The sequence below is a fragment of the Apodemus sylvaticus genome, chromosome 10, assembly GCF_947179515.1.
Source record: "Apodemus sylvaticus chromosome 10, mApoSyl1.1, whole genome shotgun sequence".
NCBI classification, from domain to species: Eukaryota; Metazoa; Chordata; class Mammalia; order Rodentia; family Muridae; genus Apodemus; species Apodemus sylvaticus.
In genome coordinates, this window is record NC_067481.1 from 96,046,995 (window position 1) to 96,072,850 (window position 25,856).

The 25,856-nt window shown below is 46.8% G+C and overlaps 2 protein-coding genes across 8 annotated transcripts in view; one reads left to right on the forward strand and one right to left on the reverse strand.

Moving 5' to 3' along the window:
• LOC127693938 (tryptase-like) overlaps positions 1–25,856 on the forward strand; it is a 127,692-nt gene that overhangs the window by 43,892 nt on the left and 57,944 nt on the right. The gene's annotated exons all lie outside the window — the stretch shown is intronic.
• On the reverse strand, positions 22,403–25,378 carry LOC127693428 (serine protease 28-like). Its single transcript, XM_052194273.1, has 4 exons — positions 25,278–25,378; positions 24,913–25,178; positions 22,856–23,019; positions 22,403–22,732 (listed from the first exon to the last, which is right to left on the reverse strand). Exons 1-4 carry the CDS (start codon positions 25,376–25,378, stop codon positions 22,583–22,585), a joined length of 681 nt encoding a protein of 226 aa, XP_052050233.1. The 3' UTR covers positions 22,403–22,582.

Sequence of the window (25,856 nt, forward strand, 5' to 3'; positions counted from 1 at the left end):
TAGAATGAACATTTCACCCTTAAGATTATTTTTTAAGATGTTTTATCAAAACAACAGTAAAAATAAAACTAAGAGACCTGGCATGGTAATGCACATGTGCAACCATAGCACTTAGGGGATGAAAGTGAGAGGGTCAGGAGTTCAAGGCTAACCTGAGCTACAGGAGGCTCAGTCTGAAATGAGAGAGAGAGAGAGAGAGAGAGAGAGAGAGAGAGAGAGAGAGAGAGAGAGGAAGAAAGAAAGAAAGAAGAAAGGAAGGAAGGAAGGAAGGAAGGAAGAAAGAAAGAAAGAAAGAAAGAAAGAAAGAAAGAAAGAAAGAAAGAAAGAAAGAAAGAAAGAAAGAAAGAAAGAAAGAAAGAAAGAAGAGACAGACTGCGGGGAAGGAGGAAGGAAGAACACAGAACTAGCCATGGTGACAATGTTTCTAAGCCTGGCACTATGGAGGTTAAAGCAGGAGGAACACTGCAAGTTTGAAGCCATCCAGGACTACAGAGAATATGGGGGAGCTGTCACATACAAAACCCAGGAAGAAGCTCTGCACCCCAAACCAGCCCTGCCTAGAGTTCCTGAAGCTAAGGAGGCGTTGGTAGACACCAAGACCTGATTAGAAGCCCAGTCCTATCCACAGCCAAGAGGATGTAATCACAGAAACAAATCTGAAAGTCTTGTATCCTTCAAACATTCCGTGTGAGTCCTCAATCACAGTTGTGCTCCTCCAAGAGAAAACATGTGTTCACACAAAACACAAACTGTTAAAAGCAACGTTACTCCCAAGAGTTCCAATTAGAAACAGCCCAAATTTCCATTAACTTGTACCAGGAGGAGCGAATCTTGTGGATTCCTTCAACAGAGAGTATTAGCCACAAGGGAAGAGCCAGGGCACCGTGTGAGACTCCTGCTGTGCTCAGAAACAGGCCAGGGGAGGCAGGAATATGGAGACACAGGCCTGCCTTCTCAGCCACGGGAGAGGCTGAGGCAGAAAGACTGCGGTCAAGGCAGCCTGTCAACCTGACAATAGTGACTCAATATGCCAAAAAGGACTGGGAACCTAGCCTAATGGTAGACTTTTTCCTATACATGCAAATCTCCAAAATAGACAGGGCATCGAGTATGTCCACAATCAGGAGCCAGAGAGTGTGGGTCAGGCAGAGCACAGCAAACTGAGAGGACCCACTTTCTACCCAGATTCTGAGGGTCTCACAGCCACATCTGCATTACAAAACTCCTACCCTGTGTGGCCCCATGGGACTCTGGGAGCTGGGAGGGATGCTGGGAGCCTGGCCATGCATATAACCTGTCACCACCCATTTCACCAGAACGTACCAGGTCCCAAAATCCTGCTTCCCACAGCATCTAATCCCAAACTGCAGTTGAATACAAGCTGTGATGTCCACCTTCATCAGACAGCAGCCCCGAAAATAGCAAATAAAAGCCTATGAAAAGAGTGAACACTCTCTGAAAGAGCTTGGCATGGAAATTTGAGGCCCGTCTGAGCCACATAGATCTCTCTCCTCCAAAAGAAATAAAACTGAAAAGGACCCTAAAGAGAGGGAAGGGATCCTTTCTGCCTGCTGAACACAAAACTCCAGTCCCTGCACCAGGAAGCATTAGGTTTCCTTATGAAGTAACCTCTTGTGCAGCTCCCTGTCTGCACACCTGAACCTCAGTTCCCTCTTCCGGTCCTGCAGTGCCACCTGGAGGCAGTGTGCATGAGTAGCAAAGAGCATTTTCCAAGGATTTACTCTTACAAGCACACTGGAAGCTTGGCCAGCCCATTGCTTTCTGCAATTGCCTGAAACCTTTCTTTTGCTGTTCTCCTTGTTAAAGCCATCTCCAGATCACACAAGGCAAGAGACAGATGGGCAGCGGTGGGAGATTTTAACATTGACCTGCCTCAGTCCCAGCCATGGAGGTCCCAAAGTGCAAGACAGAGAAGGTCCCGTGATCCTGGGGTGGATTTCTGCTAGAGAACCAGGAGCTGATGCACGGGTGGACATGGGAAGGTGATTGTTTGCTGATATCAGGGAACTGCAGCAGGCCACAGAACTGGCTGATTCCAAGTCTATTTTGAATACAGTCTACACCCAAAGTCGTGCTCAATAAGATACCAGCCATAGTCCTGTGTGTATGTGGTGGGGGTGGGACCACCCCTGCAATACTTTTTCCCTCTCATCCTCAGGTGAACCCTAACTACAACTCTTCTCACATCTCTGCAGCTTGGGTAAATCTATCCTGTTCTGAGTTTAGTTCCAAACAAGGCTACAACCCTGTCCCTCCTGTCCCCAGTGCAACACTGGGCTGAAGCCCAGATCTACACACCTGCAGCACAAGCAGGTAGTTCTCGCAGGACATGGTAAACCACACCTGTGGGCATCTTTTCCAATGAGAAGGAAATAGAAAACTCATACGAGACCCTGAACTTGCATGTGCACAAGACCTTTATTAAGAACAGCAGAAAGTAAAAGCTGCTCGGTCCCTTCAACAGCTGCATGCATAGAGAGTCTCCATTCCTCTCCACCTTCCTTCAAGCCAAGAGCACCCACCCTGGCCACTGTCGTCCCTGCTTCCTGTGCTGGGTCAGGGATGTCCAGACTCCAGAAGGCCAGAGGACAGGACAGGTTCAGAAAACCAGGCAAAGGCTGAAGCAGTGGGAACTGTGAGACTCATCTTGTGAGGACCAGCACAGGCCAGCAGGGCTCAGGAGAACTTCGTCTGCTGCATGATCCAGGGCAGGAAGGACTGCACTCGTGCATAGACCCTGGGGAGGTCCTTCAGGGCACAACCATAGCCCCAGCTCACCACTCCTACCAAGTTCCAGGAGCCTGCTACCCTGCAGACCAGAGGGCCACCTGAGTCACCCTAGGAGAATATCTGTGGATATTGGCCCTGAAGTGGGATTAGGAACAGGAAGAAGGAAGTCAACAGAACTCACATGGCAGGCCCCACGGCCCTCACTGCGAGCACACACACGTCATCAAGGATGGATTTGTGGCCCCGTGGGTGATTCCTGGTGGCATTATGGTATGACTGCTCACAGATGACATCATCCACTCTCTGTCCCTGAACCTGCTGCAGGTGGTAGGGAGGGGACAGCGACACTGGGGAGAAAGGAAGTGGGGTTGGTGCTGTGTAGATCCTAACTGTCTACTCCCTACCAACTCACCCTGGGGCTGAGACACTTCCATCCCTGCTCACCTCCATCCCTGGAACAGTGTGTGTAGGAGACACACATCTGCAAGATCCATGTACAACTGTGACACTTAGGAGGCTGAAGATGGTTCCTATGTGCTCACAGGGGCGGTGAGATGGGTCAGTTGTTAAGAATGCTGCAGTCAAGTCTGAAGCCCTGTTCATCCCCAGGGACTCATAGGATAGGAGAAAACAAATTCCTGAAAGTTGTCTCCTGACTTTGGGTGAACCATGAAAACCTAGTATCAGGGCATAAAATTCCTGGTTCTGGGGCTTGTGCATGGTGGCTAGACTACAAGTGACTGTGGTCAGGAGACTCAGCCTAGTGTGAAACATGAATGGACCATTAAGACAGGGAAGCCGGCTGGGTGTGGTGGCAGCACAGGTTTAATCCTGGCACTCAGAAAGCAGGGGCAGGTGGATCTCTGAGAGTTTAAGGCTAGTCTGTCCTAAATTTTGAGCTCCAGCGTAGCTTGGGCTACGTAGTGAGACTTATCTCAAAGAAACAATACTAAACAAGACCAGGAATGGCAAAGATGGGGAGATAGGTCCTCTCAGACAAGGGAGGCCCATCTGTACAGCTGCATGGGGCACAAACAGGAAGTAAGATGAAGGATGGGCCCTTTACATTTTTGAAGGAACCTAGCACAGTGTAAAGAGTGACTGGAGGGCTCCCTCAGGAGAAACCATTTCCTGTTTCCTGTGCCCATTGGAAGCCCAGGCTGCCTTGTCTGTGTGAGGTCACCTGATGCCCCGCATTGGTGATCCTGCTGTTGCTCTTAGGCAACAAGACCTAGAGATAGGACACCTGGCCACCCTGATAGAGGCAGGACCAGGCCACCATGAATGATCAGATCCAGTGATAGGATCAGAGAGAACTAGGGGCCAAGTGAGTTGGGTCAGGGAGCCGTTAGCTCGGAACCACAACCTAGCTAGTGAGAGATCCTGTCCCACTTCTGGGCTCAGGGGTGTCACTGGGGAGAGGATATGGTTGCCCAGGGCTGGTGTTGCAAGAGGGAGAGCTGGGATGAGGTACCAGCACTTGGGTACCACTGTTTGAGACTAAAATGAACAGAGTTCATGGGATACAAATTACAGGTGATAAGATGCACAGTTTTTTCCAATGTCCCCAAATAGATCCCAGCCTGTGAATGAGGGGAACATGGATTAATGATGAACTAGTCCTGAGTTAGGCACAATACTTTTCCAAGACCAGAAATGTCCTCCTCTCCAGTTCTGGGTGATCCAGGGAGAAATCCCCATTTGTCCACATGAGCAGTCATGTATGATGCTTGGTCACATGTGAGGTTGTCTGGTTCCCAGCATCCTCAGGTTGAAGTTGAGGAAGCAGGAGTAATCAAGGGCCAGATGATGGGGCTGTGGTATGCAAGATGCTTGCTGGGTGCCCCTGATTATCACTGCATTGATGGAAGTTCTGGCTGAGCCTTGAGAAGACTGGAAGTTAGTTTGGGAGTCAGGGACCAAGGACAATGTGCCTGGGATTGAGAATATCTGGAAATAGGAAAGAGGTCAGGTACTTGGACAATTCTGTCTTGACAACTCTACCTCACATAGAAGAGTGTATTCCTGCATTGACCTGCTGGTCTTGAGTGCCCAGGGTCACACTTGTCCGGGTCTCTTCTCCTGCGTTCAGACTCAGAAGTGAGCAGGGGTAAAGGTCCAGGGTCCCCAGCCTGTCTGCTGCTGTGTGTGACCTTAGGGAAACCACTGTCTCCATGGTTCTTAACCTGGAGTGCAGGGGCAATCACACCTTCCTTAGGAGGCAAGAGCTGTTCCCAGTGAGGAGTGTCCCTAGGAAAAGGTCCCAAGGACACCTTTCAAGGGCATCTAGATACAGTGTCTCATTCATGAGAATGGCCAGGGTGGACAGAAACATCTCTGTGCAGACCGCCCCGGCATTCAATTATGATTTTCTTCATTTAATTTTCTTGTCTTTTACACTCAATTGTCTTATCTCTTAAAGAACATTTTGCTATTTAAACAGCAATGACATCAGACTGGGGACATAACTCAATGGCAGACTGCTGGTCTACTATGCACAGATTCTTGTTTCAACTAGCACTGTAGCAGGAAAAACACCCAAGCACCAGCATCCATTGATGAAAACCCATTTGATTTTTTGTTTTAGAGATAACAACCAGGCCTGAACAATTTTTGAGGAAGGTGGGTGTAGTGGCTATTCCTGGTTGTCAACTTGACTATATCTGGAATGAACTACAGTCTAGAATTGGAAGGCTCACCTATGATCCTAATTTGGAGGCTCAGAGATATAAGTTTCTGACCTGGATCTTGGCATGGAGACCTTGAAGCATAGTGGCTAAGACAAGGAGATCTCTGAGTTCAAGATCATTTGGGATTAAAGGCATGGATGCACATGCCCTTAATCTGGGCCATACCCTCTGCTGGAGACCCACATGCCAATAATCTGGGCCACACCCTTTGTTGGAGACCTACAGCCTTTAATCTGGGCTACACCCTCTGCTGGAGATATATAAGGACATTGGAAGAAGGAAGATTCTATCTCACTCTTCCTTGCCTGTTTGCTTCATGGGACTGAGAAACTGCTAGATCCTTGGACTTCCATCCACAGCTGCTGCTGATCATTGTTGGGGAGTTGGACTATAGACTGTAAGTCATTGACAAATTCCCTAACTATATAAAGACTATCTATACATCCTGTGACTCTAGAGACCCCAAACTAATACAGAAGTTGGTACCGGGAGTGGTTCTAGAGGAGCAGAAGTATAAGGATGAATGTTTCAAAATTTTGGAGTTGGTTGGTTGATCCAATAGCACCTTCAACTACTGAAACTTCTCCAGATTCTCTCCCTCCTGGAAGCTCAGAGAAAATTGAAGACCCGTGGATGAAACTATATCTCGAGCTTAAAGAAGCTAATGCCTTTGATTATCTTGATGAATTAGGTGATTCGGTGGTATACAATACTTTCTCCAAGTTGGGGAAAAATCAGAAAATGATTTTGCTGGCTGGTTGCCATCTCAGGAAAAGACAATGAAGGAAAGGAAGGAGTTGTGTGATAAAATCGAAGAGCTCCAGACTCAAGTAAACAATCTAAAAGTTGCTAAGTGTGCCCTTGAAGAGAATCTACTCTCTAGCAGCCATAGAGCTCAAGGAGCAGAAAATCAAACTGAAGCCCTCATTATAAGGTTGGCTGAATTACAGCAAAAATTTAAGTCTCAACCTCAGAAGGTGTCAGCAGTTAAAGTAAGGGCATTAATTGGCAAAGAATGGGATCCTATAACTTGGGAAATTGAGATTTTTGAATCTTCAGATTTTCAAGAATTTGCTCCATCTGAAGAAGTAGTACCCTCAGCCCCACCCCTTGAAATAATGCCTTCTCCACCTGAGGAAATTAATCCCTCAAAGCCTGATAATCCAGCAGTGACTTTTGCTGACAATACTGATGTTTCTCAGGGCCCACCAATAGTTTCTTCTAGACCTATAACCAGACTCAAGGCAAAGCAGGCCCCTAAAGGGGAGGTAGAAAGTGTAGTCCATGAGGAAATACACTATACTAATAAGGAGCTTAATGAGTTTGCTAATTCATTCAAGCAGAAGTCTGGGGAATATGGGTGGGAATGGATTTTAAGGGTGTGGGATAATGGTGGAAGGAACATAAAACTAGAGCAGGCTGAGTTTATTGGCATGGGCCCTAAGAGTGGAGATTCTAGGTTTATTATGGAAGCTCGCACAGTTCAAAAAGGTGGCAAAAGTTTGTTTGATTGGATGACTGAAGTATTTATCAAAAGATGGCCTACTGAAAAGGAGTTGGAGATGCCTGATATCCCTTGGCTTAGTGTTGATGAAGGGATTTTATGACTTAGGGAAATTGCAATGCTAGATTGGATACTTTGTGTAAAACCTAATCCTCCACAGTGGGAAGGTCAAGAAGATATGCCCTTCACCAGTCCTATAAGACGCAAACTGGTGAGAGGGGCACCAGCACATTTAAAGAGTTTTGTTCTTGCCCTTTTCCTTGTGCCAGACCTTAGGGTTGGAGATGCTGCTGCTCAATTAGATGAATTAAATTCAATGGGTTTAATTGGGCCCCAAGTTAACAAGGGCCAGGTGGCAGCATTGAATCGCCAGAGACAAGGTGATCATAGACAAAACAATGTTTATAATGACATACCCCGTAATGGGCAGAGAGGTGGAATTTATAATAGCATGACTCATTTGGACCTTTGGTGCTGGCTAATCGATCATGGTGTTTCCAGGGATGAAATACATAGGAAACCTACTGAATATCTGTTTGATCTGTATAAGCAGACAAATGATAGAAAGGCTGCATTGGATCATGGCAAAAGGCAGTCTCGGCCAGTGAATCAATTTCCAGAATTGAGCCAGTTTACAGACCCAGAACCCCTTGAGTGAAGGGATGGCCAGGTTCCCCTAAGGAAGGATCTTGATAAGACACCTAAAAGTTTTGCTGTTAGTCTTTCTCCAATTCTTCCCCAGAGGGACCTATAGCTTTTTACAAGGGTAACTGTACATTGGGGGAAAGGAAATAATCAGACTTTCCGGGAGTTATTGGATACGGGTTCTGAATTGACACTGATCCCAGGAGATCCCAAGAAACATTGTGGCCCTCCAGTTAGAATAGGGGTTTATGGAGGACAGGTGATTAAAGGAGTTTTGACTGATGTGCGACTCACAGTAGGTCCAGTGGGTCCCCGAACACATCCTGTGGTCATTTCCCCAGTTCCAGAATGTATAATTGGGATAGATATACTCAGAAATTGGAAGAATTCTCATATTGGTTCTCTGACCTGTAGAGTTAGGGCTATTATGGTTGGAAAGGCAACATGGAAGCCTTTAGAGTTGCCTCTGCCAAAGAAAATAGTGAATCAAAAACAATATCGTATTCCTGGAGGAATTGCAGAAATTACTGCCACAATCAAGGACTTGAAAGATGCAGGGGTGGTGGTTCCCACCACATCTCCCTTTAACTCTCCCATCTGGCCAGTGCAGAAGACAGATGGATCATGGAAGATGACAGTTGACTATCGAAAATTAAATCAGGTAGTAACTCCAATTTCAGCTGCTGTACCAGATGTAGTTTCGTTACTTGAGCAAGTTAACACATCTCCTGGAACCTGGTATGCAGCTATTGACCTGGCAAATGCCTTCTTCTCAGTACCTGCACATAAGGAACACCAGAAGCAATTTGCTTTCAGTTGGCAAGGCCAGCAGTATACCTTTACAGTTTTGCCTCAAGGATATATTAACTCTCCTGCCCTGTGTCATAACTTAGTTAGAAGGGACCTTGATCGTTTGTCTCTTCCACAAAATATTACATTGGTACACTATATTGATGATATTATGCTGATTGGACCAAGTGAGCAGGAAGTAGCAACCACTTTGGAATCATTGGTAACACATATGCATATCAGAGGATGGGAAATAAATCCAACCAAGATTCAAGGACCATCTACTTCAGTGAAATTCTTAGGAGTACAGTGGTGTGGGGCATGCAGAGATATTCCTTCTAAGGTGAAAGATAAGTTATTGCACCTGGCCCCTCCCACCACCAAGAAAGAAGCACAACATTTAGTGGGTCTATTTGGATTCTGGAGACAGCACATTCCTCACTTAGGTGTGTTACTCAGGCCTATTTACCAAGTGACTTAGAAAGCTGCTAGCTTTGTGTGGGGCCCAGAACAGGAGAAGGCTCTTCAACAGGTCCAGGCTGCTGGGCAGGCTGCACTACCACTTGGACCATATGATCCAGCAGACCCAATGGTACTTGAGGTGTCAGTGTCAGATAGAGATGCTGTTTGGAGCCTCTGGCAGGCCCCTATAGGTGAATCACAGAAGAGACCTTTGGGATTTTGGAGCAAAGCTCTACCATCATCTGCAGACAACTACTCTCCCTTTGAAAAACAGCTCTTGGCCTGCTATTGGGCCTTAGTGGAAACTGAACGTTTGACAATAGAACACCAAGTTACTATGCGACCTGAACTGCCCATCATGAGCTGGGTGTTATCAGACCCTCCAAGTCATAAAGTAGGGCGTGCACACAGCAGTCTATTATCAAATGGAAGTGGTATATATGTCATTGGGCCAGAGCAGGTCCTCAAGGCACAAGCAAGTTACATGAAGAAGTTGCTCAGATGCCTATGGTTTCTACTCCTGTTACAATGCCACCTGCTGCCAAGCATGCCTATAGCCTCATGGGGTGTTCCCTATGACCAGTTGACTGAAGAAGAGAAGACTAGGACCTGGTTTGCTGATGGCTCTGCACGTTATGCAGACACCACCCAGAAGTGGACAGCTGCAGCATTACAACCCCTTTCTGGGACAAGCCTGAAAGATACAGGTGAAGGAAAGTCTTCACAGTAGGTAGGACTTCGGGCAGTACACATGGTATTATAGTTTGTTTGGAAGAAGAAATGGCCAGATGTACGATTGTTCACTGACTCATGGGCTGTAGCCAATGGATTGGCAGGATGATCAGGGACATGGAAAGATCACAATTGGAAAATTGGTGAGAAAGACATCTGGAGAAGAAGTATGTGGATAGCTCTCTCCAAATGGGCAAAGGATGTGAAGATATTTGTGTCCCATGTAAATTCTCACCAAAAGGTTATTTCAGCTGAGGAGGAGTTCAATAATCAAGTGGATAAGATGACCCGTTTTGTGGACAGTCAGCCTCTTTCCCCAGCCATCCCAGTTATTGCCCAGTGGGCACAAGAACAAAGTGGCCATGGTGGCCGAGATAGAGGTTATGCTTGGGCTCAGCAACACGGACTTCCACTCACCAAGGCTGACCTGGCTACAGCTGCTGCTGAATGCCAGATCTGCCAACAGCAGAAGCCAACACTGAGCCCCAGATGTGGCACCATTCCTCAAGGTGACCAGCCAGCAACCTGTGGCAGGTTGACTATATTGGACCACTTCCCCCATGGAAAGGACAGCATTTTGTTCTTACTGGAGTAGATACTTATTCTGCTTATGGATTTGCCTTTCCTGCACATAATGCTTCTGCCAAAACCACCATCTGTGGACTCACAGAATGCCTTATCTATTGTCATGGTATTCCACACAGCATTGCTTCTGACCAAGGAACTCATTTCACAGCCAGAGAAGTGCGACAGTGGGCCCACGATTATGGAATTCACCGGTCTTACCGTGTTCCCCATCATCCTGAAGCAGCTGGTCTGATAGAAAGATGGAATGGCCTTTTGAAGACACAGTTACGGCGCCAATTAGGTGGCAACAGCATGGAGGGCTGGGGCAGAGTTCTTCAGAAGGCAGTATATGCTTTGAATCAGCGTTCAATATATGGTACAGTTTCTCCCATAGCCAGGATCCATGGGTCCAGGAATCAAGGGGTGGAAAAGGGAATAGTTCCACTCACTATCTCTCCTAGTGACCCTCTAGGAAAATTTTTGCTTCCTGTCCCCACAAATTTAGGTTCTTCTGGCCTAGAAGTTTTGGTTCCAGAGGGCGGAGTGCTCCTACCAGGAGCCACAAGAAATATTCCATTGAACTGGAAGCTCAGACTTCCCCCTGGGCATTTTGGGCTTCTAATGCCCTTAAACCAACAGGCTAAGAAAGGAACAACAGTGTTAGGAGGGGTAATAAATCCAGATTACCATGGGGAAATTGGATTGCCTCTCCACAATGGAGGTAAGCAGGATTATGTCTGGAGTGCAGGAGATTCCCTAGGGCGTCTCTTAGTACCACTATGTCCTGTGATTAAAGTCAATGGGAAACTACAACAGCCTAATCCAAGCAGTATGACAAAGGACACAGACCCATCAGGAATGAAGGTGTGGGTCAATCCTCCAGGAAAAGAGCCAAGACCTGCTGAGGTGCTTGCCGAAGGTGAAGGAAATACAGAATGGGTAGCAGAGGAAAGCAGTTATAAATACCAGCTAAGGCCACGTAACCAGTTGCAGAAACGAGGATTATAAGTAATATGAATGCTTCTATCTTATTTTGTTGAAGATACATTTGTCTTTCTTCCAATCCCTTTAACATCAATTGGTATTGAAACACTAAAAGAATGTTCTCAAGGGACATTTACCCATTGTAAATTTACAAATGCGTTTGCGACTGTACGAGGAATAGTTATATGATCTTAGGCATATTCAGAATCTTGTTATTGTTTCATGTGGACATGAAATATTATTTGTGTCAAGTTGACCAGGGGTGGATTGTAGTGGCTATTCCTGGTTGTCAACTTGACTATATCTAGAATGAACTACAGTCTAGAATTGGAAGGCTCACCTATGATCCTAATTTGGAGGCTCAGAGATATAAGTTTCTGACCTGGATCTTGGCATGGAGACCTTGAAGCATAGTGGCTAAGACAAGGAGATCTGAGTTCAAGATCATTTAGGATTAAAGGCATGGATGCACACACCTTTAATCTGGGCTACACCTCTGCTGGAGACCCACATGCCAATAATCTGGGCCACACCCTCTGTTGGAGACCTACAGCCTTTAATCTGGGCTACACCCTCTGCTGGAGATATATAAGGACATTGGAAGAAGGAAGATTCTCTCTCACTCTTCCTTGCCTGCTTGCTTCGTTGGACTGAGAAACTGCTAGATCCTTGGACTTCCATCCAAGCTACTGCTGATCATTGTTGGGGAGTTGGACTATAGACTGTAAGTCATTGACAAATTCCCTAACTATATAAAGACTATCCATACATTCTGTGACTCTAGAGAACCCAAAATAATACAGTGGGTGTGTAACAACTCCAGCTATAATACTAATGACCACCATCTTGGTGTGCCCTACTAGGCCTGGCCCTAAGGGCACTAACTGTCCTTGATCCAGGCTAACCCTGCAGAGGACACTACACAGGATATTTCCAGGGTATGAGGAGGAGGATCCCTATGGGCATGTAGACACTAAGCCTGGAGAAGAAGCATCCACAGACCTGGTACCCCATTCTCTGAGAGAGACTGCCAAGGCCCTTGCAGAGGAAAGTCACTATAGTGTCATCAGTAAGAACTGTGGAGATAAAGCACCTTCCTAGGGTTAAGAGGGAGGTTACAGCAGGAAAAGCACAGGGATACTTTCTCTGGAATCCAGTGCTATCTTGTAGAGCACTGGTTCACAAGCTTCCTAACAGTGCCACCCCTTAATACAGTTCCTCGTGTGTGGTGACCCCTCCCTGACTCTCAATCACAAAACTACTTTCATTGCTACTTCATAACTGTGATTTTGCTGCTTTTCTGATTTGGGGGGAGTTAGGGGGAAGAGCCAGCTCAGGTGAGGCAAAAGAGCTAGTTCTCATGACTGAGCTCCATCCCTGAGACCCTCGTGGTCAGAAGAAAGGAGCTGATTCCTATAAGTTGTCTTCTGAACTCAAACTTCTTCTCCCCCGCCACACACACACTTGTGTATCCTGATAGGTAGGTTATGGGAACATATGCTTACACATTCTTCTGAAGGGCAGTAGAACACCTTTAGTATGTGTGGTCTCTGTCACCTAGAGGTGAGGACAAGTATTGACTCCCTGTTCCAGATCTTAGTGTCCCAGTGAATCACACAGAAACACTGACTACCACAACAGGCAAGGACACCCAATGCCATGCAGAGCACAGCTGGGCACAGACTTTGGGCTCAAAAAGTCCACTGATGACATTTCTCTAGCCCTGGCTTCCAGTGTGTCACAGGCAGAAAAGACAGTCCTTCCAGTGTGTCACAGGCAGAAAAGACAGTCCTTGTGGTACCTGGGGTGCCAGTAGCACTGGAAGGGTCTCAAGCACAAGTTGTGTGGAACCAAACTCTGCATCAGTCAGAGGAGCAGTGACCACTGCCCCAGATCCCTGAATACCCTATCTTCTCAGGAGTCTGAGGACCCACACGTCACACCCAGGAAGTGAGCGATACAAGAGAAAGGGCTGGGATAAGCCATTTCCAGGATCCTGGGAGCATTGGATAGCCATGGTCCAGAGACTCCAGGCTCAGCTACCCTTTACCCTCTGAGCCTGAAGCAGTGTCAACCAGGTTGTGTGCTACTGAAAAGCCTTTACCTTCCACCCTCCCTTTCCAGGGGATGTGCTAGAGCACTGGGAGGGTCTTGCTATTGGTGAGCTGTGTTGGAGAAATACAGGTGTGTGTGTGTGTGTGTGTGTGTGTGTGTGTGTGTGTTCAAAGAGCATGTGACAGCTTGAGAACATTAGTTGTAGCACTATCCAGGGAAGCAGGTAACTAGAAGTCTCCCTAAAGTCACCACCTCTGTCTCATTGCTCTGGCAAGCTACAGGCAAGAAAGGGAAAGAAACAATACTAAAGGCACCCACTTCCCTTTCAGAAGAACAGAGGCTGGACCTGCTGGGAGTTCCACAGGCCCTAAGCTCTCTCCCATAATCCTGGTTCCCCCTCCAGAGTCAGAAGGGCCCCAGTTAGAGCCTCTTCCATACCCTCACGAACCCGGACCCCAGAATTTTGACATGAATCTGGTCTGAGGTTAGCACTCACTCCACAAAGGTCTGTGCCAATCACGGCCCTGTGCATCTAATGACCTCTGCAGACTGTCAGCTCCTAGGTGGAGGCTCAGGGTGAGAGGACAGCCCTGTTTGAGCCTGAGGTCTGCTGCTCACAGTGAAGAGTTAATCAGCCCCTCCCCACCATGCAGTCAGAACTCCTCACCTTCACCCTGTGCATTAAACAGTTATCACTGTGCTCAGTTCAAGGCAACAGACCCAGCCATGAAGGTAACCTTAGCCACACTGGGTATCTGAATCTACTGGGTTCTAAGGTCCCAATACAGCAGTCCTGTGGCCCCATGGTGACATTGATGAGAATCAGAATATCATTGTCCCAAGGATGGAAACCTGAGATTGTTAACACTTCCTACCACAATGTCACCACAGCCAGGTTACAGGGTAACCTCTCACCCAGGATAATACAGGGATGCTAGGTGCTTGGGGGACTTGAATCAGCCTGTTAACTATTCAGGGTGTCTGGGGATCAGAGAGGAAGACAGCATTGGAGCCTCTGTAGAATGGAGGGACTGCAGGGGATAAGGACTCACCTGGGCTTCCAACAATGGAGCACCCAAGAAAGAACAGGGTCAGACACAGCTGGATCAGCATCTGTATACTGAGGCACAGGGTGGGAAGTGAGAGGGGTCTGGGAGGAGCCCAGATGGGGATGGAGAGGGCTGGAGCCTCTGCATGACTCTGGGCATGGAGGGATCTGGGCTTGCCCAGGTTGGGATGGAGATGATTAAAATCCAAAACCAGCTAGTGGCATCTGGAAAAGAATGGGATTGTGGCCTTACCCAGCCAGGTCGCCATATTTATTCCTGTTTATGCCTCTCAGCCCCTTTATCCTCAAGCCCCAGGTAGTGGGCAGGGGGCTTGTCCAGGCCTCTGCTTGGAGGGAGATCTGGGTGGACAGAGGCATTTGATCTCAGAAAGAATGTGAGGGGCTGTTGTCCCATGCTCAGGGACCTGAAGTCCCTTGTCACCCAGGATATATGGATATCCCCTCTGCATGCAGTAGCATCACCAGGAATGTCAGATAGAGGAGGGCTGTGGCTAGGCTGGTGACTCTGAAGAACCAGGTATCCCTGACCCAGCCTGTGTTTTATGGATGAGATAATCCCCAGCCATCCAGTGAACTCTAGGACACAGCAGAGCAGCTCCCCCATGCTGGGATCCCACAGTCATACCCAACACATGTCACGGGGAGCTACCGGCCTGTGGTTCCTCTGCTGGAGCTGCAGTGTCCAACACCACAGTGTCCTGAGGAGACTGCCCCGGGGCATTCTGTGAGGATAGCCTCACTGCCTCAGTGGACAGCTGAGGTTTAAGAGCCCAGTGCTGGCTAGGCACACCCACAGGCTTGTGGCTGCTGTGACTAACTTTACTGTCAAGTCTGAGAACAGATGCTTCTTGGTGCCCACACTAGGACAAGCCAAGCACTCCTGTTTGTGAACCACATAAACAGCACTTGCCTCTGGCACTATTCTGACTGCTGGAGTCTTTAGATAGGTGAATGGACCTGTACCTGTTCCTCTCCTATTCTACAGAGGAATTTGCTGCTCTAAGGTAAAAGGGACACCTAGCCAACCAGGTCTGGGTGTTCTATGCTCCTGACAGGAACTCACATGCCACCTGGTGAGTTCCACCCGGCACTGCACAATCAGGAGAGACATCTGACAGAATCTGTAGGAATTTCTAGTTTAGATTCTGTGAAGACAGTGATGTCACACACACACACACACAGACACAGCAGAGGTCAGGATAAAATAATTCCAGTCTGGCCACAAACACCCATCTTTTAGCCAACACAAGAATGCCAAAGAAACTTTTAGACCTTAGCTGAGAAACTGTCAGTAAGGCTCCCTGCAGTGTCCCTATTGTCCACATAAGAAGACCAGGATACCTTCATAGGGGCTGTCAGAGGCAACTCAGAACTAAGCTGGGGACTCACCTTGGCTCCAAAAACACCAGCTTCCTTTGTACAAGAACTAGCCACAGGTGTCCTGAGACCCCCCCCCCCCAAAGATATAGGTGTGCCCAGGATTTTGCAGAACAGTCCTGGGGACTCATTCTCAGAAGTGTGTCCCAGGTAGAAGCAAGACAGACAGTTCCCACACCCCTGAGCAGGAGGAAGGGTTTATATGGTAAGCTGGAAAAAGTGACCCACAACTATGTCAAACTCGAATCCTGAATCCTGGCTTCCTCAAACACTATTAGCATGTCCGACCTCAGCAGAAAGACAATGTGAGCGTCAGAGCCTGACCAGAACTGTTCGGGTGACTTCCATCACAACAGAGTCAGTCCACCATCACCACATCCAGGGATAGCATCAGAAAGAACCAGGTCCAACTGTGAGCAAAGGGGCGATAGATTGGCCAATAAGAGGGTCCTGACCAGGTTCTGAGCCAAGGAAAGCTGTTAGAAGGATGTGGCTGCCCAGGGCTTCTGTAGCAAGAAAGGGTGTTGGGCAGAGGCTAGAACAAGGGAACAGCACAGGGGTACCAGGGTCTCAGAGCATAGGGTCCACCCAGGAGTAGTGGAAAGGCAAAATCATGTTTTTCATGTGCCCTGCTTCATCTCAGCCCTAGGGACAGAAAGGATGTAGATCAGTGATAAACTGGGTAAGGTAGTTTTAAAAGATGTGAAATGTCAAACCAAAGGATGAAGAATTAGAAGGTCCCCTGACTGGATGACCGAGAGGGAGGAGGCACCACTAGGTATAAAGATAGCAAGGGGGATGGAGAGATGGCTCAGCCCTTAAGATCACTTGCTGCTCTTACAGAAGTCCTGGGTTCAATTCCAAGCACCCATGTGAGCAGCTCAGAATCACCTGTAAATCCAGCTCCTGGGTTTCCAACACCTCTGTCATCTTTGGGTATCTTCACATGTACAAATATGTAACAGATCATACACATAATTAAAATAATATAAATAAAACTTATAAAAGAAAATAAACCTTATAAACTTCCAATATGGCACCAGTCCAGCTTCCTCCTCACCCTCCTGGCCTGAGACAAAAGCCTAGCAGATTAAAACATTGGCACAGGGACAGGCAAGTGGACCAATGGAATAGAATTGAAGACCCAGAAATGAATCCGCACACCTATGGTCACTTGATCTTTGACAAAGGAGCGGAAAGCATCCAGTGGAAAAAAGATAGCCTTTTCAACAAATGGTGCTGGCTCAACTGGATGTCAGCATGCAGGGGAATGTGAATTGATCCATTCTTATCTCCTTGTACTAAGCTCAAGTGGATCAAGGACCTCCACATGAAACCAGAAACACTAAAACTAATAGAAAAGAAACTGGGGAAAACCCTTGAGGACATGGTCACAGGGGAAAAGTTCCTGAACAGAACACCAATAGCTTATGCTCTAAGATCAAGAATTGACAAATGGGATCTCATAAAATTACAAAGTTTCTGTAAGGCAAAGGACACTGTCAAAAGGACATAACAACAAAACGGCAACCAACAAATTGGGAAAAGATCTTTACCAACCCTACATCCGATAGAGGGCTGATATCCAATATATACAAAGCACTCAAGAAGTTAGACCCCAGGGAACCAAATAACCCTATTAAAAAATGAGGTACAGATCTAAACAAAGAATTTTCACCTGAAGAAATTCGGATGGCCGAGAAGCACCTTAAGAAATGCTCAACATCATTAGTCATTAGGGAAATGCAAATCAAAACAACCCTGAGATTTCACCTCACACCAGTCAGAATGGCTAAGGTTAAAAACTCAGGAGACAGCAGGTGTTGGCGAGGATGTGGAGAAAGAGGAACACTCCTCCACTGCTGGTGGGATTGCAAGATGGTACAACCACTTTGGAAATCAGTCTGGTGGTTCCTCAGAAATCTGGACATGACACTTCCGGAGGACCCTGCTATACCACTCCTGGGCATATACCCAGAGGATTCCCTGGCATGCAATAAGGAAACATGCTCCACTATGTTCATAGCAGCCCTATTTGTAATAGCCAGAAGCTGGAAAGAATCCAGGTGTCCCTCAACGAAGGAATGGATACAAAAAATGTGGTATATATACACAATGGAGTACTATTCAGCCATTAGAAACAATGAATTCATGAAATTCTTAGACAAATGGATGGAGATGGAGAACATCATACTAAGTGAGGCAACCCAGTCTCAAAAGATCAATCATGGTATGCACTCACTGATAAGCAGATATTAGCCTAGAACCTTGGAATACCCAAGACATAATCCACATATTAATTGATGTCTAATTGTTCAATGTTCAACAATTAAAAACAATGAATTCATGAATATTTTTAAGCAAATGGTTGGAACTGGAAAATATCATCCTAAGCGAGGTAACGCAATCACAAAAGAATACACATGTAATGCAATCATTGATAAGTGGATATTAATTAGCCCTGAAATGCTGAATACTGAAGATACAAATAGCATATCAAATGATTCCCATGAAGAAGGAAGAAGAAGGCCCTAATCCTGGAAAGGCTTGATCCAGCATTGTAGGTGAGTACCAGGACAGAGAAAAGGGAGGGGAAAGATAGGAGAGAATGGATGGCGGGAACTTATGGGACACATGGGGAGGGGGGAACTGGGAAAGGGGAAAGCTTTTGGAATGTAAGCAAAAAATATAGAAAATAAAAATATAAAAAAATAAAACAAAGATCTGGTGAGGCCTTTTTCTCCTGCTAGGAGAACTCCTGTCCTGAAAAGTTGAATATCTCTCTGATTGGGCATTGTTAATGAGAATTCCTGGAAAGAACCTGTGTCTGCGAAGACTGACCAACAGACAGAAATACAGACTCAATGACTGACTGGATGACTGACTTACTGACTGACTGACTGACTGACTGACTGACTGACTGACGACTGACTGACTGACCAACTGATTGACTGGTTAAAATTACAGTGATGTGGGGAAGTTGAAATGTTGCAGGTCTAGAAGCTAATTATCTTATCTTGGCCCAGCTGTGGCCTCCAGAACAGCCTCTTTGCCTACCTCTATGTGTGACCTAGCATCCTGTTATTAATAGATAAAAATCTTTGGGATCTGGAGCTAGAGAGATGTTTTAGTGGTTAAGAGCACTGTTTTTTTTCCCAGAGGACCCAGGTTCAATTCCCAGCACATACTTAGCATCTCAGAACTTGCAGTGCCATCCTGTAATGTATCTGAAGACAGTGAGAGTGTATTCACCTATATTAAATTAAAAAAAGAAACTTTTTAAAAAAGAAGGAAGAGAACGAGAACAAGAAGGAGAATGAGAACAAGAATTATTTTTGGAGCCAGTCCTTTAGTCCAAGCACTCGGGAGGCCGAGGCAGGTGGATCTCTCTGGGTTCAAGGCCAGACTGGCCGAAAGATCAAGTCCAGGTCATCCAGTATGACACAGAAAACTTTGTATTTAAAACAAAAAACTTGTGTTTAAAACAAAAACACCAGCATCTTTGGAATATTTTAACTTAACAAACCACTAACTTCCACCAACCCCAAAGTTAAGATGTCATTGGAAAAGCCTCCCCCATCTTGCTGTAACCACTTTTCTGATCTTCCTCACGCCAAGGCTTGGTTGTGGTTGCTTAGTTTGTTGTCTTGACTTGTTTATCTTTGATTTTTCAAAACTCAGATTCTCTGTGTAGCCCTGACTGTACTGGAATTTACTCTGTAACCAGGCTAGACTCCAACTCACAGGCATCTCCCTACCTCTGGAGATGAAAGGCTGGAATGAAAGGTGTGACCAACCACGCCAGGCTGGGAAGTCTCTTTCTTATGAGTGCAGGCTTTCCTTGATCTTGCCCAACAAGAGTAAAGACCAAGACCCAACTTCTTTGGTCAAATTATACAAGTTTTATATTCTCCCAGACAGGACCTCTCTGGAAAGCAGTGTTTGAGAAAATAGAATTGAACACAAGAGAATGCAGGGTTTATATCAGCCCTAAAAGTGCGGAGGGGTTTCAAGGGTTGAGGGATTTGCAGACGAATTTTGGTTATGAAGGAACTTGGCTGAAAATTACAGAATTATTTGGTATAACATCTAATCAGGATGGAAGTTGGGGTACAGGGTGTGGAAGATGCCAAATTTCCAAAAAAGAGTCAAGACCTGGTCAGATTTAAGATTTACAGAAAATAGAAATGAATTTATTTAGATATTGTAATAAGATGGGCAGAGTCTTAGGGCAGAGTCAAGCTAGTTCATCACACCGTCTTCCTGTTCGCCTTTGGATGCCTTTCAGCAATTTGTTGTTGTTGTTGTTGCTTGCCTGCATGCTTTCCTTGTTGTTTTGTGACATGGTCCAGTGTGTAGCCTTGGATAGCCTTGAATTCTCAAATAGACCAGGCTGACCTCAGACTCATAAGGATCCATATACCCCTGTCCTCTAAGTGCTGGGATTAAAGACATTTGCCACAATACCTGGATCAGTATGAGATTCTTTTTTAACATTTGAGGTAGTCTTCATTTGGTATGGGCTTTGTCTTTCTTTGAACAATATTGGGGAATTATTGTTAAAGAGAAACGTGGTTTCCACATGATGAAAGAGAGAGGGTTTCCAAAACCACTGGACCCCAACTGTAATTCAAAGTCAGGAACTGCAGAGATTGGAAGATAGAGCTCTGCCACTGCTGCAGTGGTGGCTTCAGTGAGACACAGTTAGGTCTCCCTTCATTTGGATTTGCTGTTTAACTCCTGTGACCCATGTAAGGGGGCCTGTCAGCTCTAGGTGGGAACATGGCTTACCTTTACAGAATGATGACTCTCTTAAAAGGGACAGGCTCATAATCTAACAATAATGCCATTTCTAGGACAGGCCTTGTCGATGTGGAAACTCTTTTGAGCAAATCTGAAGTTCTATTTGAATAATTTAGAACATCTACCTTCAGGTAGGAAAGTTTTGGGGCTCTCTTGAGTCATCACATTTTGTCAGAGCAATTGAAATGGAGAAATGTGGGTTTTGAGATCAATCATCACATGAATAACCATTAAAATATTGTCTTGGGGTATCTGCGAAAGACAGATGCAGACAGAGTAGAAACCTCACATGAGAGAGAAGTGTATTGCTGTCAGCACAGGTGTTAAGAGCACTGAGTAATATTCAAGAGGTCCTGAGTTCAATTCCCAGATTCAATTACCATCTGTAATGGGATCTGATGACCAATTCTGGTATATATGAAGACAGCAACAGTATACCAAGATACATCAAATAAATAAATCTTTCTAAATATGTGTCAGATGATCCACATGTCAGTTTAATAACACAGGAGCAGTGACAGCTGACTTCATACATGACCGTCGTATACAATTGCCATGATTTCAGAACACTGCATTGAGAAAATAAGTCTAAGACTCAGTGGCATGATCGACTGATAAACATGACAGAACCTTATCGTGCTGTATTGGGCTTTCCTCCAGCCACTGGCTCCTGAAACCACCTGACTCCTGCTTCCAAAGATGATGATCAGAATCAGAGAGACCTGATAATAATTTTCAAAATGGCTTTGCTGCTGCTGGTTGTATTTTCATAGAGCCTTTTAAGTAAACTGTTAGCATTCTACAGGAGTACAGCCTTGAGATGCCAGGATGTTTCCCACCTGACTAGCAGAGTGGTATCAGGTGGCACTGACCTAAGAATCCTTCCTTCTCTGCCTCTGTTGCAAATTTGTTAGAATTAACTCCTTGAAGATTGTCACTTACATTCCCCTCCCCTCCCCCACCCCCACCAATGTGTGAGTCAGTCCAACCAGGACAGATCTTCCCTAGCCATCCTGGGACAATGACAGACAGTCCACCAGAGGGCTGATCAGCAGTGTCTTCAGAGACTATTGTTCAGACACAAGGAGGAAACTATTAGAACTGAGATCAAGTCACCCTGGGCCTGGCAGTACTTACCTGTAACCCCAGCACGTCAGAAGCGAGAGCAGGGGTTTGCTTCATGAAAAGATGCTGTCTCGAACCAAAGAGATAGAGTTAGCTGCTAGTGTGAGCCGTTCCAAAAGTGACTAAAAGCAGAGACATTACAAAAAAATGCATCTCGGCTGGCGCTGGAAATGAGCATGGTCCTCGGTGTTCAAGTTCTGGTCTCCTTAGTTAGTCTGGGTATCTTTTTGTTTCAGACCCAGGATAGGAATCTATTAGCTTTCAAAATGTGTAATGAGTTCCTTTGAACTGGATATCTATAACTTGGTATCCATGATTCTTACCATTTGGAAATTGAAGCCTTGCTGAAACTGTCAACTTGGAAAGGAGAAAAGATGAAATTTCTTGAAGAAAGCTGAATGTGGTAGTACGCACAGGCTGAGATGAGAGAATCATGAGTTCAAAGCCAGCCTAAGCAACACTGAAAGACTGTATTTTAGTAGTTTAAAAAGAATTAAGAAGGCTGGGTGTTTTGGGCACATGCCTTTAAATCCAGCCCTTGGGGGCTGGGGACAGAAGCAGGTGAAATCTCTTGAGTTTGAAGCCAGCCTGATCTACAGAGTACCAGGAGAGCTAGGGCTACACAGAGAACTCTGTCTCAAACAGAACAAAACAACAAAACAAAAACAAAAATAAAAACAAAAAATGCATCTTATTTATTACGTTTCCTGGATATATTCTACCTCAAGACTGGGGTGCTAAAACTGAAAGTGGAGAATTATAACTGGCCTTGGAAACTCTGAGTCCACCCAATCCAAAGCCATGCCCACGCCTCGAAGACCACTCCCAACACCTTCATTTGCTGTCAGTTTATTGAGACAAATACAGGCACAGGCAGCCCAACCCCACACTGGGGTTTCCTGGGCATTCTTGTCAGCAGGGAAGGACAGGCCAGGGAAGAAGGCAGGACAAGGAAGGGTCCAGGAAGGGAAGATCAGAGGAGTCAAGAAGCTGTCTCTGATGTTGGGCAGCAGCCGGGAGACACGTCCACTAGATGTGCTGATGGATCCAGGCTAAGGAGCTCTGGACTCTCGAAAAGATTGACGGCAGATCGTTGCTGCACTCTACGCCTATGCTGACCACGCCTACCTGTACCCACTTGTTGCTCTTCAGGCAGACCAAGGGACCCCCAGAGTCACCCTGCAGGAAGAGGGGCAGTCCTATCAGAGGCAAAGCACTAGGGAAATCCCAAATCCACCCTCCCTTGGAGAAAAGGCATCTGGAGCAGGATAGGAAGGTCACATCTGGACCCAGGTGACTCACAAAACAGGGGCCTCGGCCTAAGGTGCCAGCACAGAGCATGTCTTCAAAGATGGCCAGACTTTGGGATTCATCAGGAATTTTCTTCCTATAAGCCCTCTTACAGCTCTCGTTATCCTGAATTGGGATCTTCACCTCATATAGTTGATAGGGAGGCTGCAGAGCCACTGGAGGAGGGGCAGAGAAGTCAGGGAGCAGGGGTAAGTGGCATGTCCCCAGCAGATTCACTTCATGCCAGTCACACTGGCCATGACCTCACTGCCTTGGCCTGGAGCAAGTCAGAGTCCCCATTTCCCCATATGTCCTAGATGGGACCAGGACCTCAAGCTATCTGTACAGGCATAGCCTTCTATTTTAAATGGGTTTAAGAGTCTTTAAAAGGGCTTAGAGTGGCTCCAAATTCACACCTACCTAGAACTTCAGAATGTGACTTTGTTTAAAGATAAATTACTTATTTGTGTCATTGAGTTAAAAAATTAAAGCTCTTCCGGTCCCAGGCACTATGGGAGCCTCGGGTTACCATGCAGACATGGCTAAGGCCAAGAACCACACCACACAAAACCAGTCCCACAAATGGCACAGAAATGGCATCAAGAAACCCTGGTCACAAATACACGAATGTCTTAAGGGGGTCGGACCCAGGGTCCTGAAGAACGTGCTCTTTGCCAAGAAGCAGGAAAAGAAAGGCCTGAAGAAAATGCAGGCCAACAATGCAAGGCAGTGAGTGCAAGTGCAGAGGCCATCAAGGCCCTGGTGCAGCCTGAGGCCACCAAGCCCAAGATGCTGAAGGGCCCCAACCACAAACTCAGCCCCCTGGCTTTCATGGCTCACCCCAAGCTTGGGAAGTGGCTTTAAAGCTGCATGGCCGGGGGCATAGGCTCTGTTAGACAAAACCCAAGGTTCCATCCACGGCAGAGGCCACAGTTCCAGCTAAGGCCCAGGCTTCATCTCCAGCTCAGACTCCCAAAGGTGCCCAGACCCCTATGAAGGCCTCATAGAAAAGACTCCTGCCAGTGTGAAGACAGATGGACTGCTGTGACACACCTATGCACACAATGTCTGCAAATGACCAATGTGCTATGCTGTTTTTACAAATAAACTTGAGGGTTTCTCTGTTAGCTTTAAAAAAAATAATTTGATCATTCTGAGGTAGGTATGGAGAGAGAAGCTTAGAACCCTAGGCCTTAACGCTGAGGCAGGAGGATCAAGTTCGAGACAGTCATCTGCAGCTAGGCAGCTTATCCTGAATTGGGGATGAGCCCTTACTCCGGTTGTAAGGGTTCTTTTATGAGACAGAAGAAAACACAGAGGGGACAGCCACATGGAAACACAGAGAATAGTGACAGAGCTACAAGTGACGGTAGGTGGGGCTGGAGACACTGCAGGGACAAGGACCTGGAGCCTGTGCTGGAAACGTAGTGTAGCCACAGACATTGTGAGAGGAGAGCTCACTGCTGTAGCTGGCACCCTGAGTCTGTGGCTGCATGGGTGCACAGCTACATCACATACAAGAAAAAGGTCTGCTAGGCCGTGGTGGTGTACCCCTTTAATCCCAGCACTTGGGAGGCTGAGGCAGGCAGATTTCTGAGTTTGAGGCCAGTCTGGTCTACAGAGTGAGTTCCAGGACAGCAAGGGCTACACAGAGAAACCCTGTCTGGAAAAAAAAGAAAAAAGGAAAAAAGGAAAAAAGAAAAAGGTCTGAGTGCACCTAGAAGTACCCAGATGACATGAAGAAATGGGGTTCCTCTAAGAGGGTATTCCATCCCTCCTGCATGGGATAGAGTCAAAAAGCAGCAGCACCTTCAAACCAAGGCACCACAGATTGGTTCACTCTTGGCTACTTGCTAGCCATGAGACATGAAATAGTCCTGACTTTTGTGAGCATCTCATTGGTGGCAAAGAAGTCTACCCATGATCCCCTGCACCTGTGAGTCACCTCAGAGCCTTGCTCCTGCCCGTTTGTTTCCACACTGCCAGCTATCCCTCCAGAAGGGACATGGAAGGGGAGACTGTGCAATGTCCCCTCTGTCTCTCCATCTATCCACCACAGCTGTGCTTACCATTTTGGTGAACATTGCCCCAGCCAGCCAGCCAACACTGGTCAGTTGAGTTGAAGGTTGAGTTGTTATTTGGCAGAGAGACCGGACTGACATGTGTGGAGGTGACCAGGTGGGCAGTCAACTGCATCAGGGCCACATCAAACCTCTTACTGAATTGGTTGTAATCGGGGTGGATGATGATCCTGCTGATGTTCAGAAGGTCCTGTTCCTTGTAGAGGTATACTTCCACCACCTGGACCCGGAACAGGGCTGGGTCGGCATCCTGGCTGTGGGAAGACAGACCCTGATGGCTCAGAGGCAGATGGTCAGGGGTGGCATCGTGTCAACATTTCACACCCAGCAGATGCCCCCCAGTGGTGTCTCACCTTTGGATGCAGTGGGCAGCAGTCAGAATCCACTGAGGGTGGATGATGGAGCCCCCACAGATGTGCACCCAGGAGCTTGCCTTGTAATCGTAGGTTCTCATGCTGACCTGCCATGGCCACCTCCCTGGTGGGGTGCGGTGACCCCCCCACAATGCCCACTGACTTACTTCTGGAGACAGAGACTAAAAGCATCATTGACAAGTCAGAGAACAAGGACCAGCTTCCTGTTACCACAACCTTGGACCAGATGTTGATACCAAGTGCTCAGGTGACCCTAAGATTGAGCCAGCTGGGGGTCAGGGACAAGGTAGGACTGCCTTCCTGATGCAAACCACTAACTGAGGTGAGTCAGGACTTACCAGAGGCCATAAACACAGGGCTTTCAAGGAAGGAGAGCGCCAGGAGCAACAGCTGAAACATCTGCAGAGGGAGGGGGCTCTGGGAAGTGCAGGGCCTCAGCCACTACAGGTGACAAATACTGTGGCTAATCCCACCGCCCACCCACAAAACAACTCTCTTTATCATCCTGAAAAACTGGGTTGGGCTTGGTGGACTTTTCCTGAAACCAAGACAGCACTC

Bases quoted from the DNA above. Each gene is read 5' to 3' on its own strand.
- LOC127693428 (XM_052194273.1), bottom strand. From the start codon at position 25,378: ATGAGAACCTACGATTACAAGGCAAGCTCCTGGGTGCACATCTGTGGG. The intron at 25,179-25,277 runs GTGAGACACCAC...GTCTTCCCACAG, and splicing joins GCTGCCCACTGCATCCAAAG to CCAGGATGCCGACCCAGCCC. The intron at 23,020-24,912 runs GTAAGCACAGCT...CCCCTCCTCCAG, and splicing joins GGGCAATGTTCACCAAAATG to TGGCTCTGCAGCCTCCCTAT.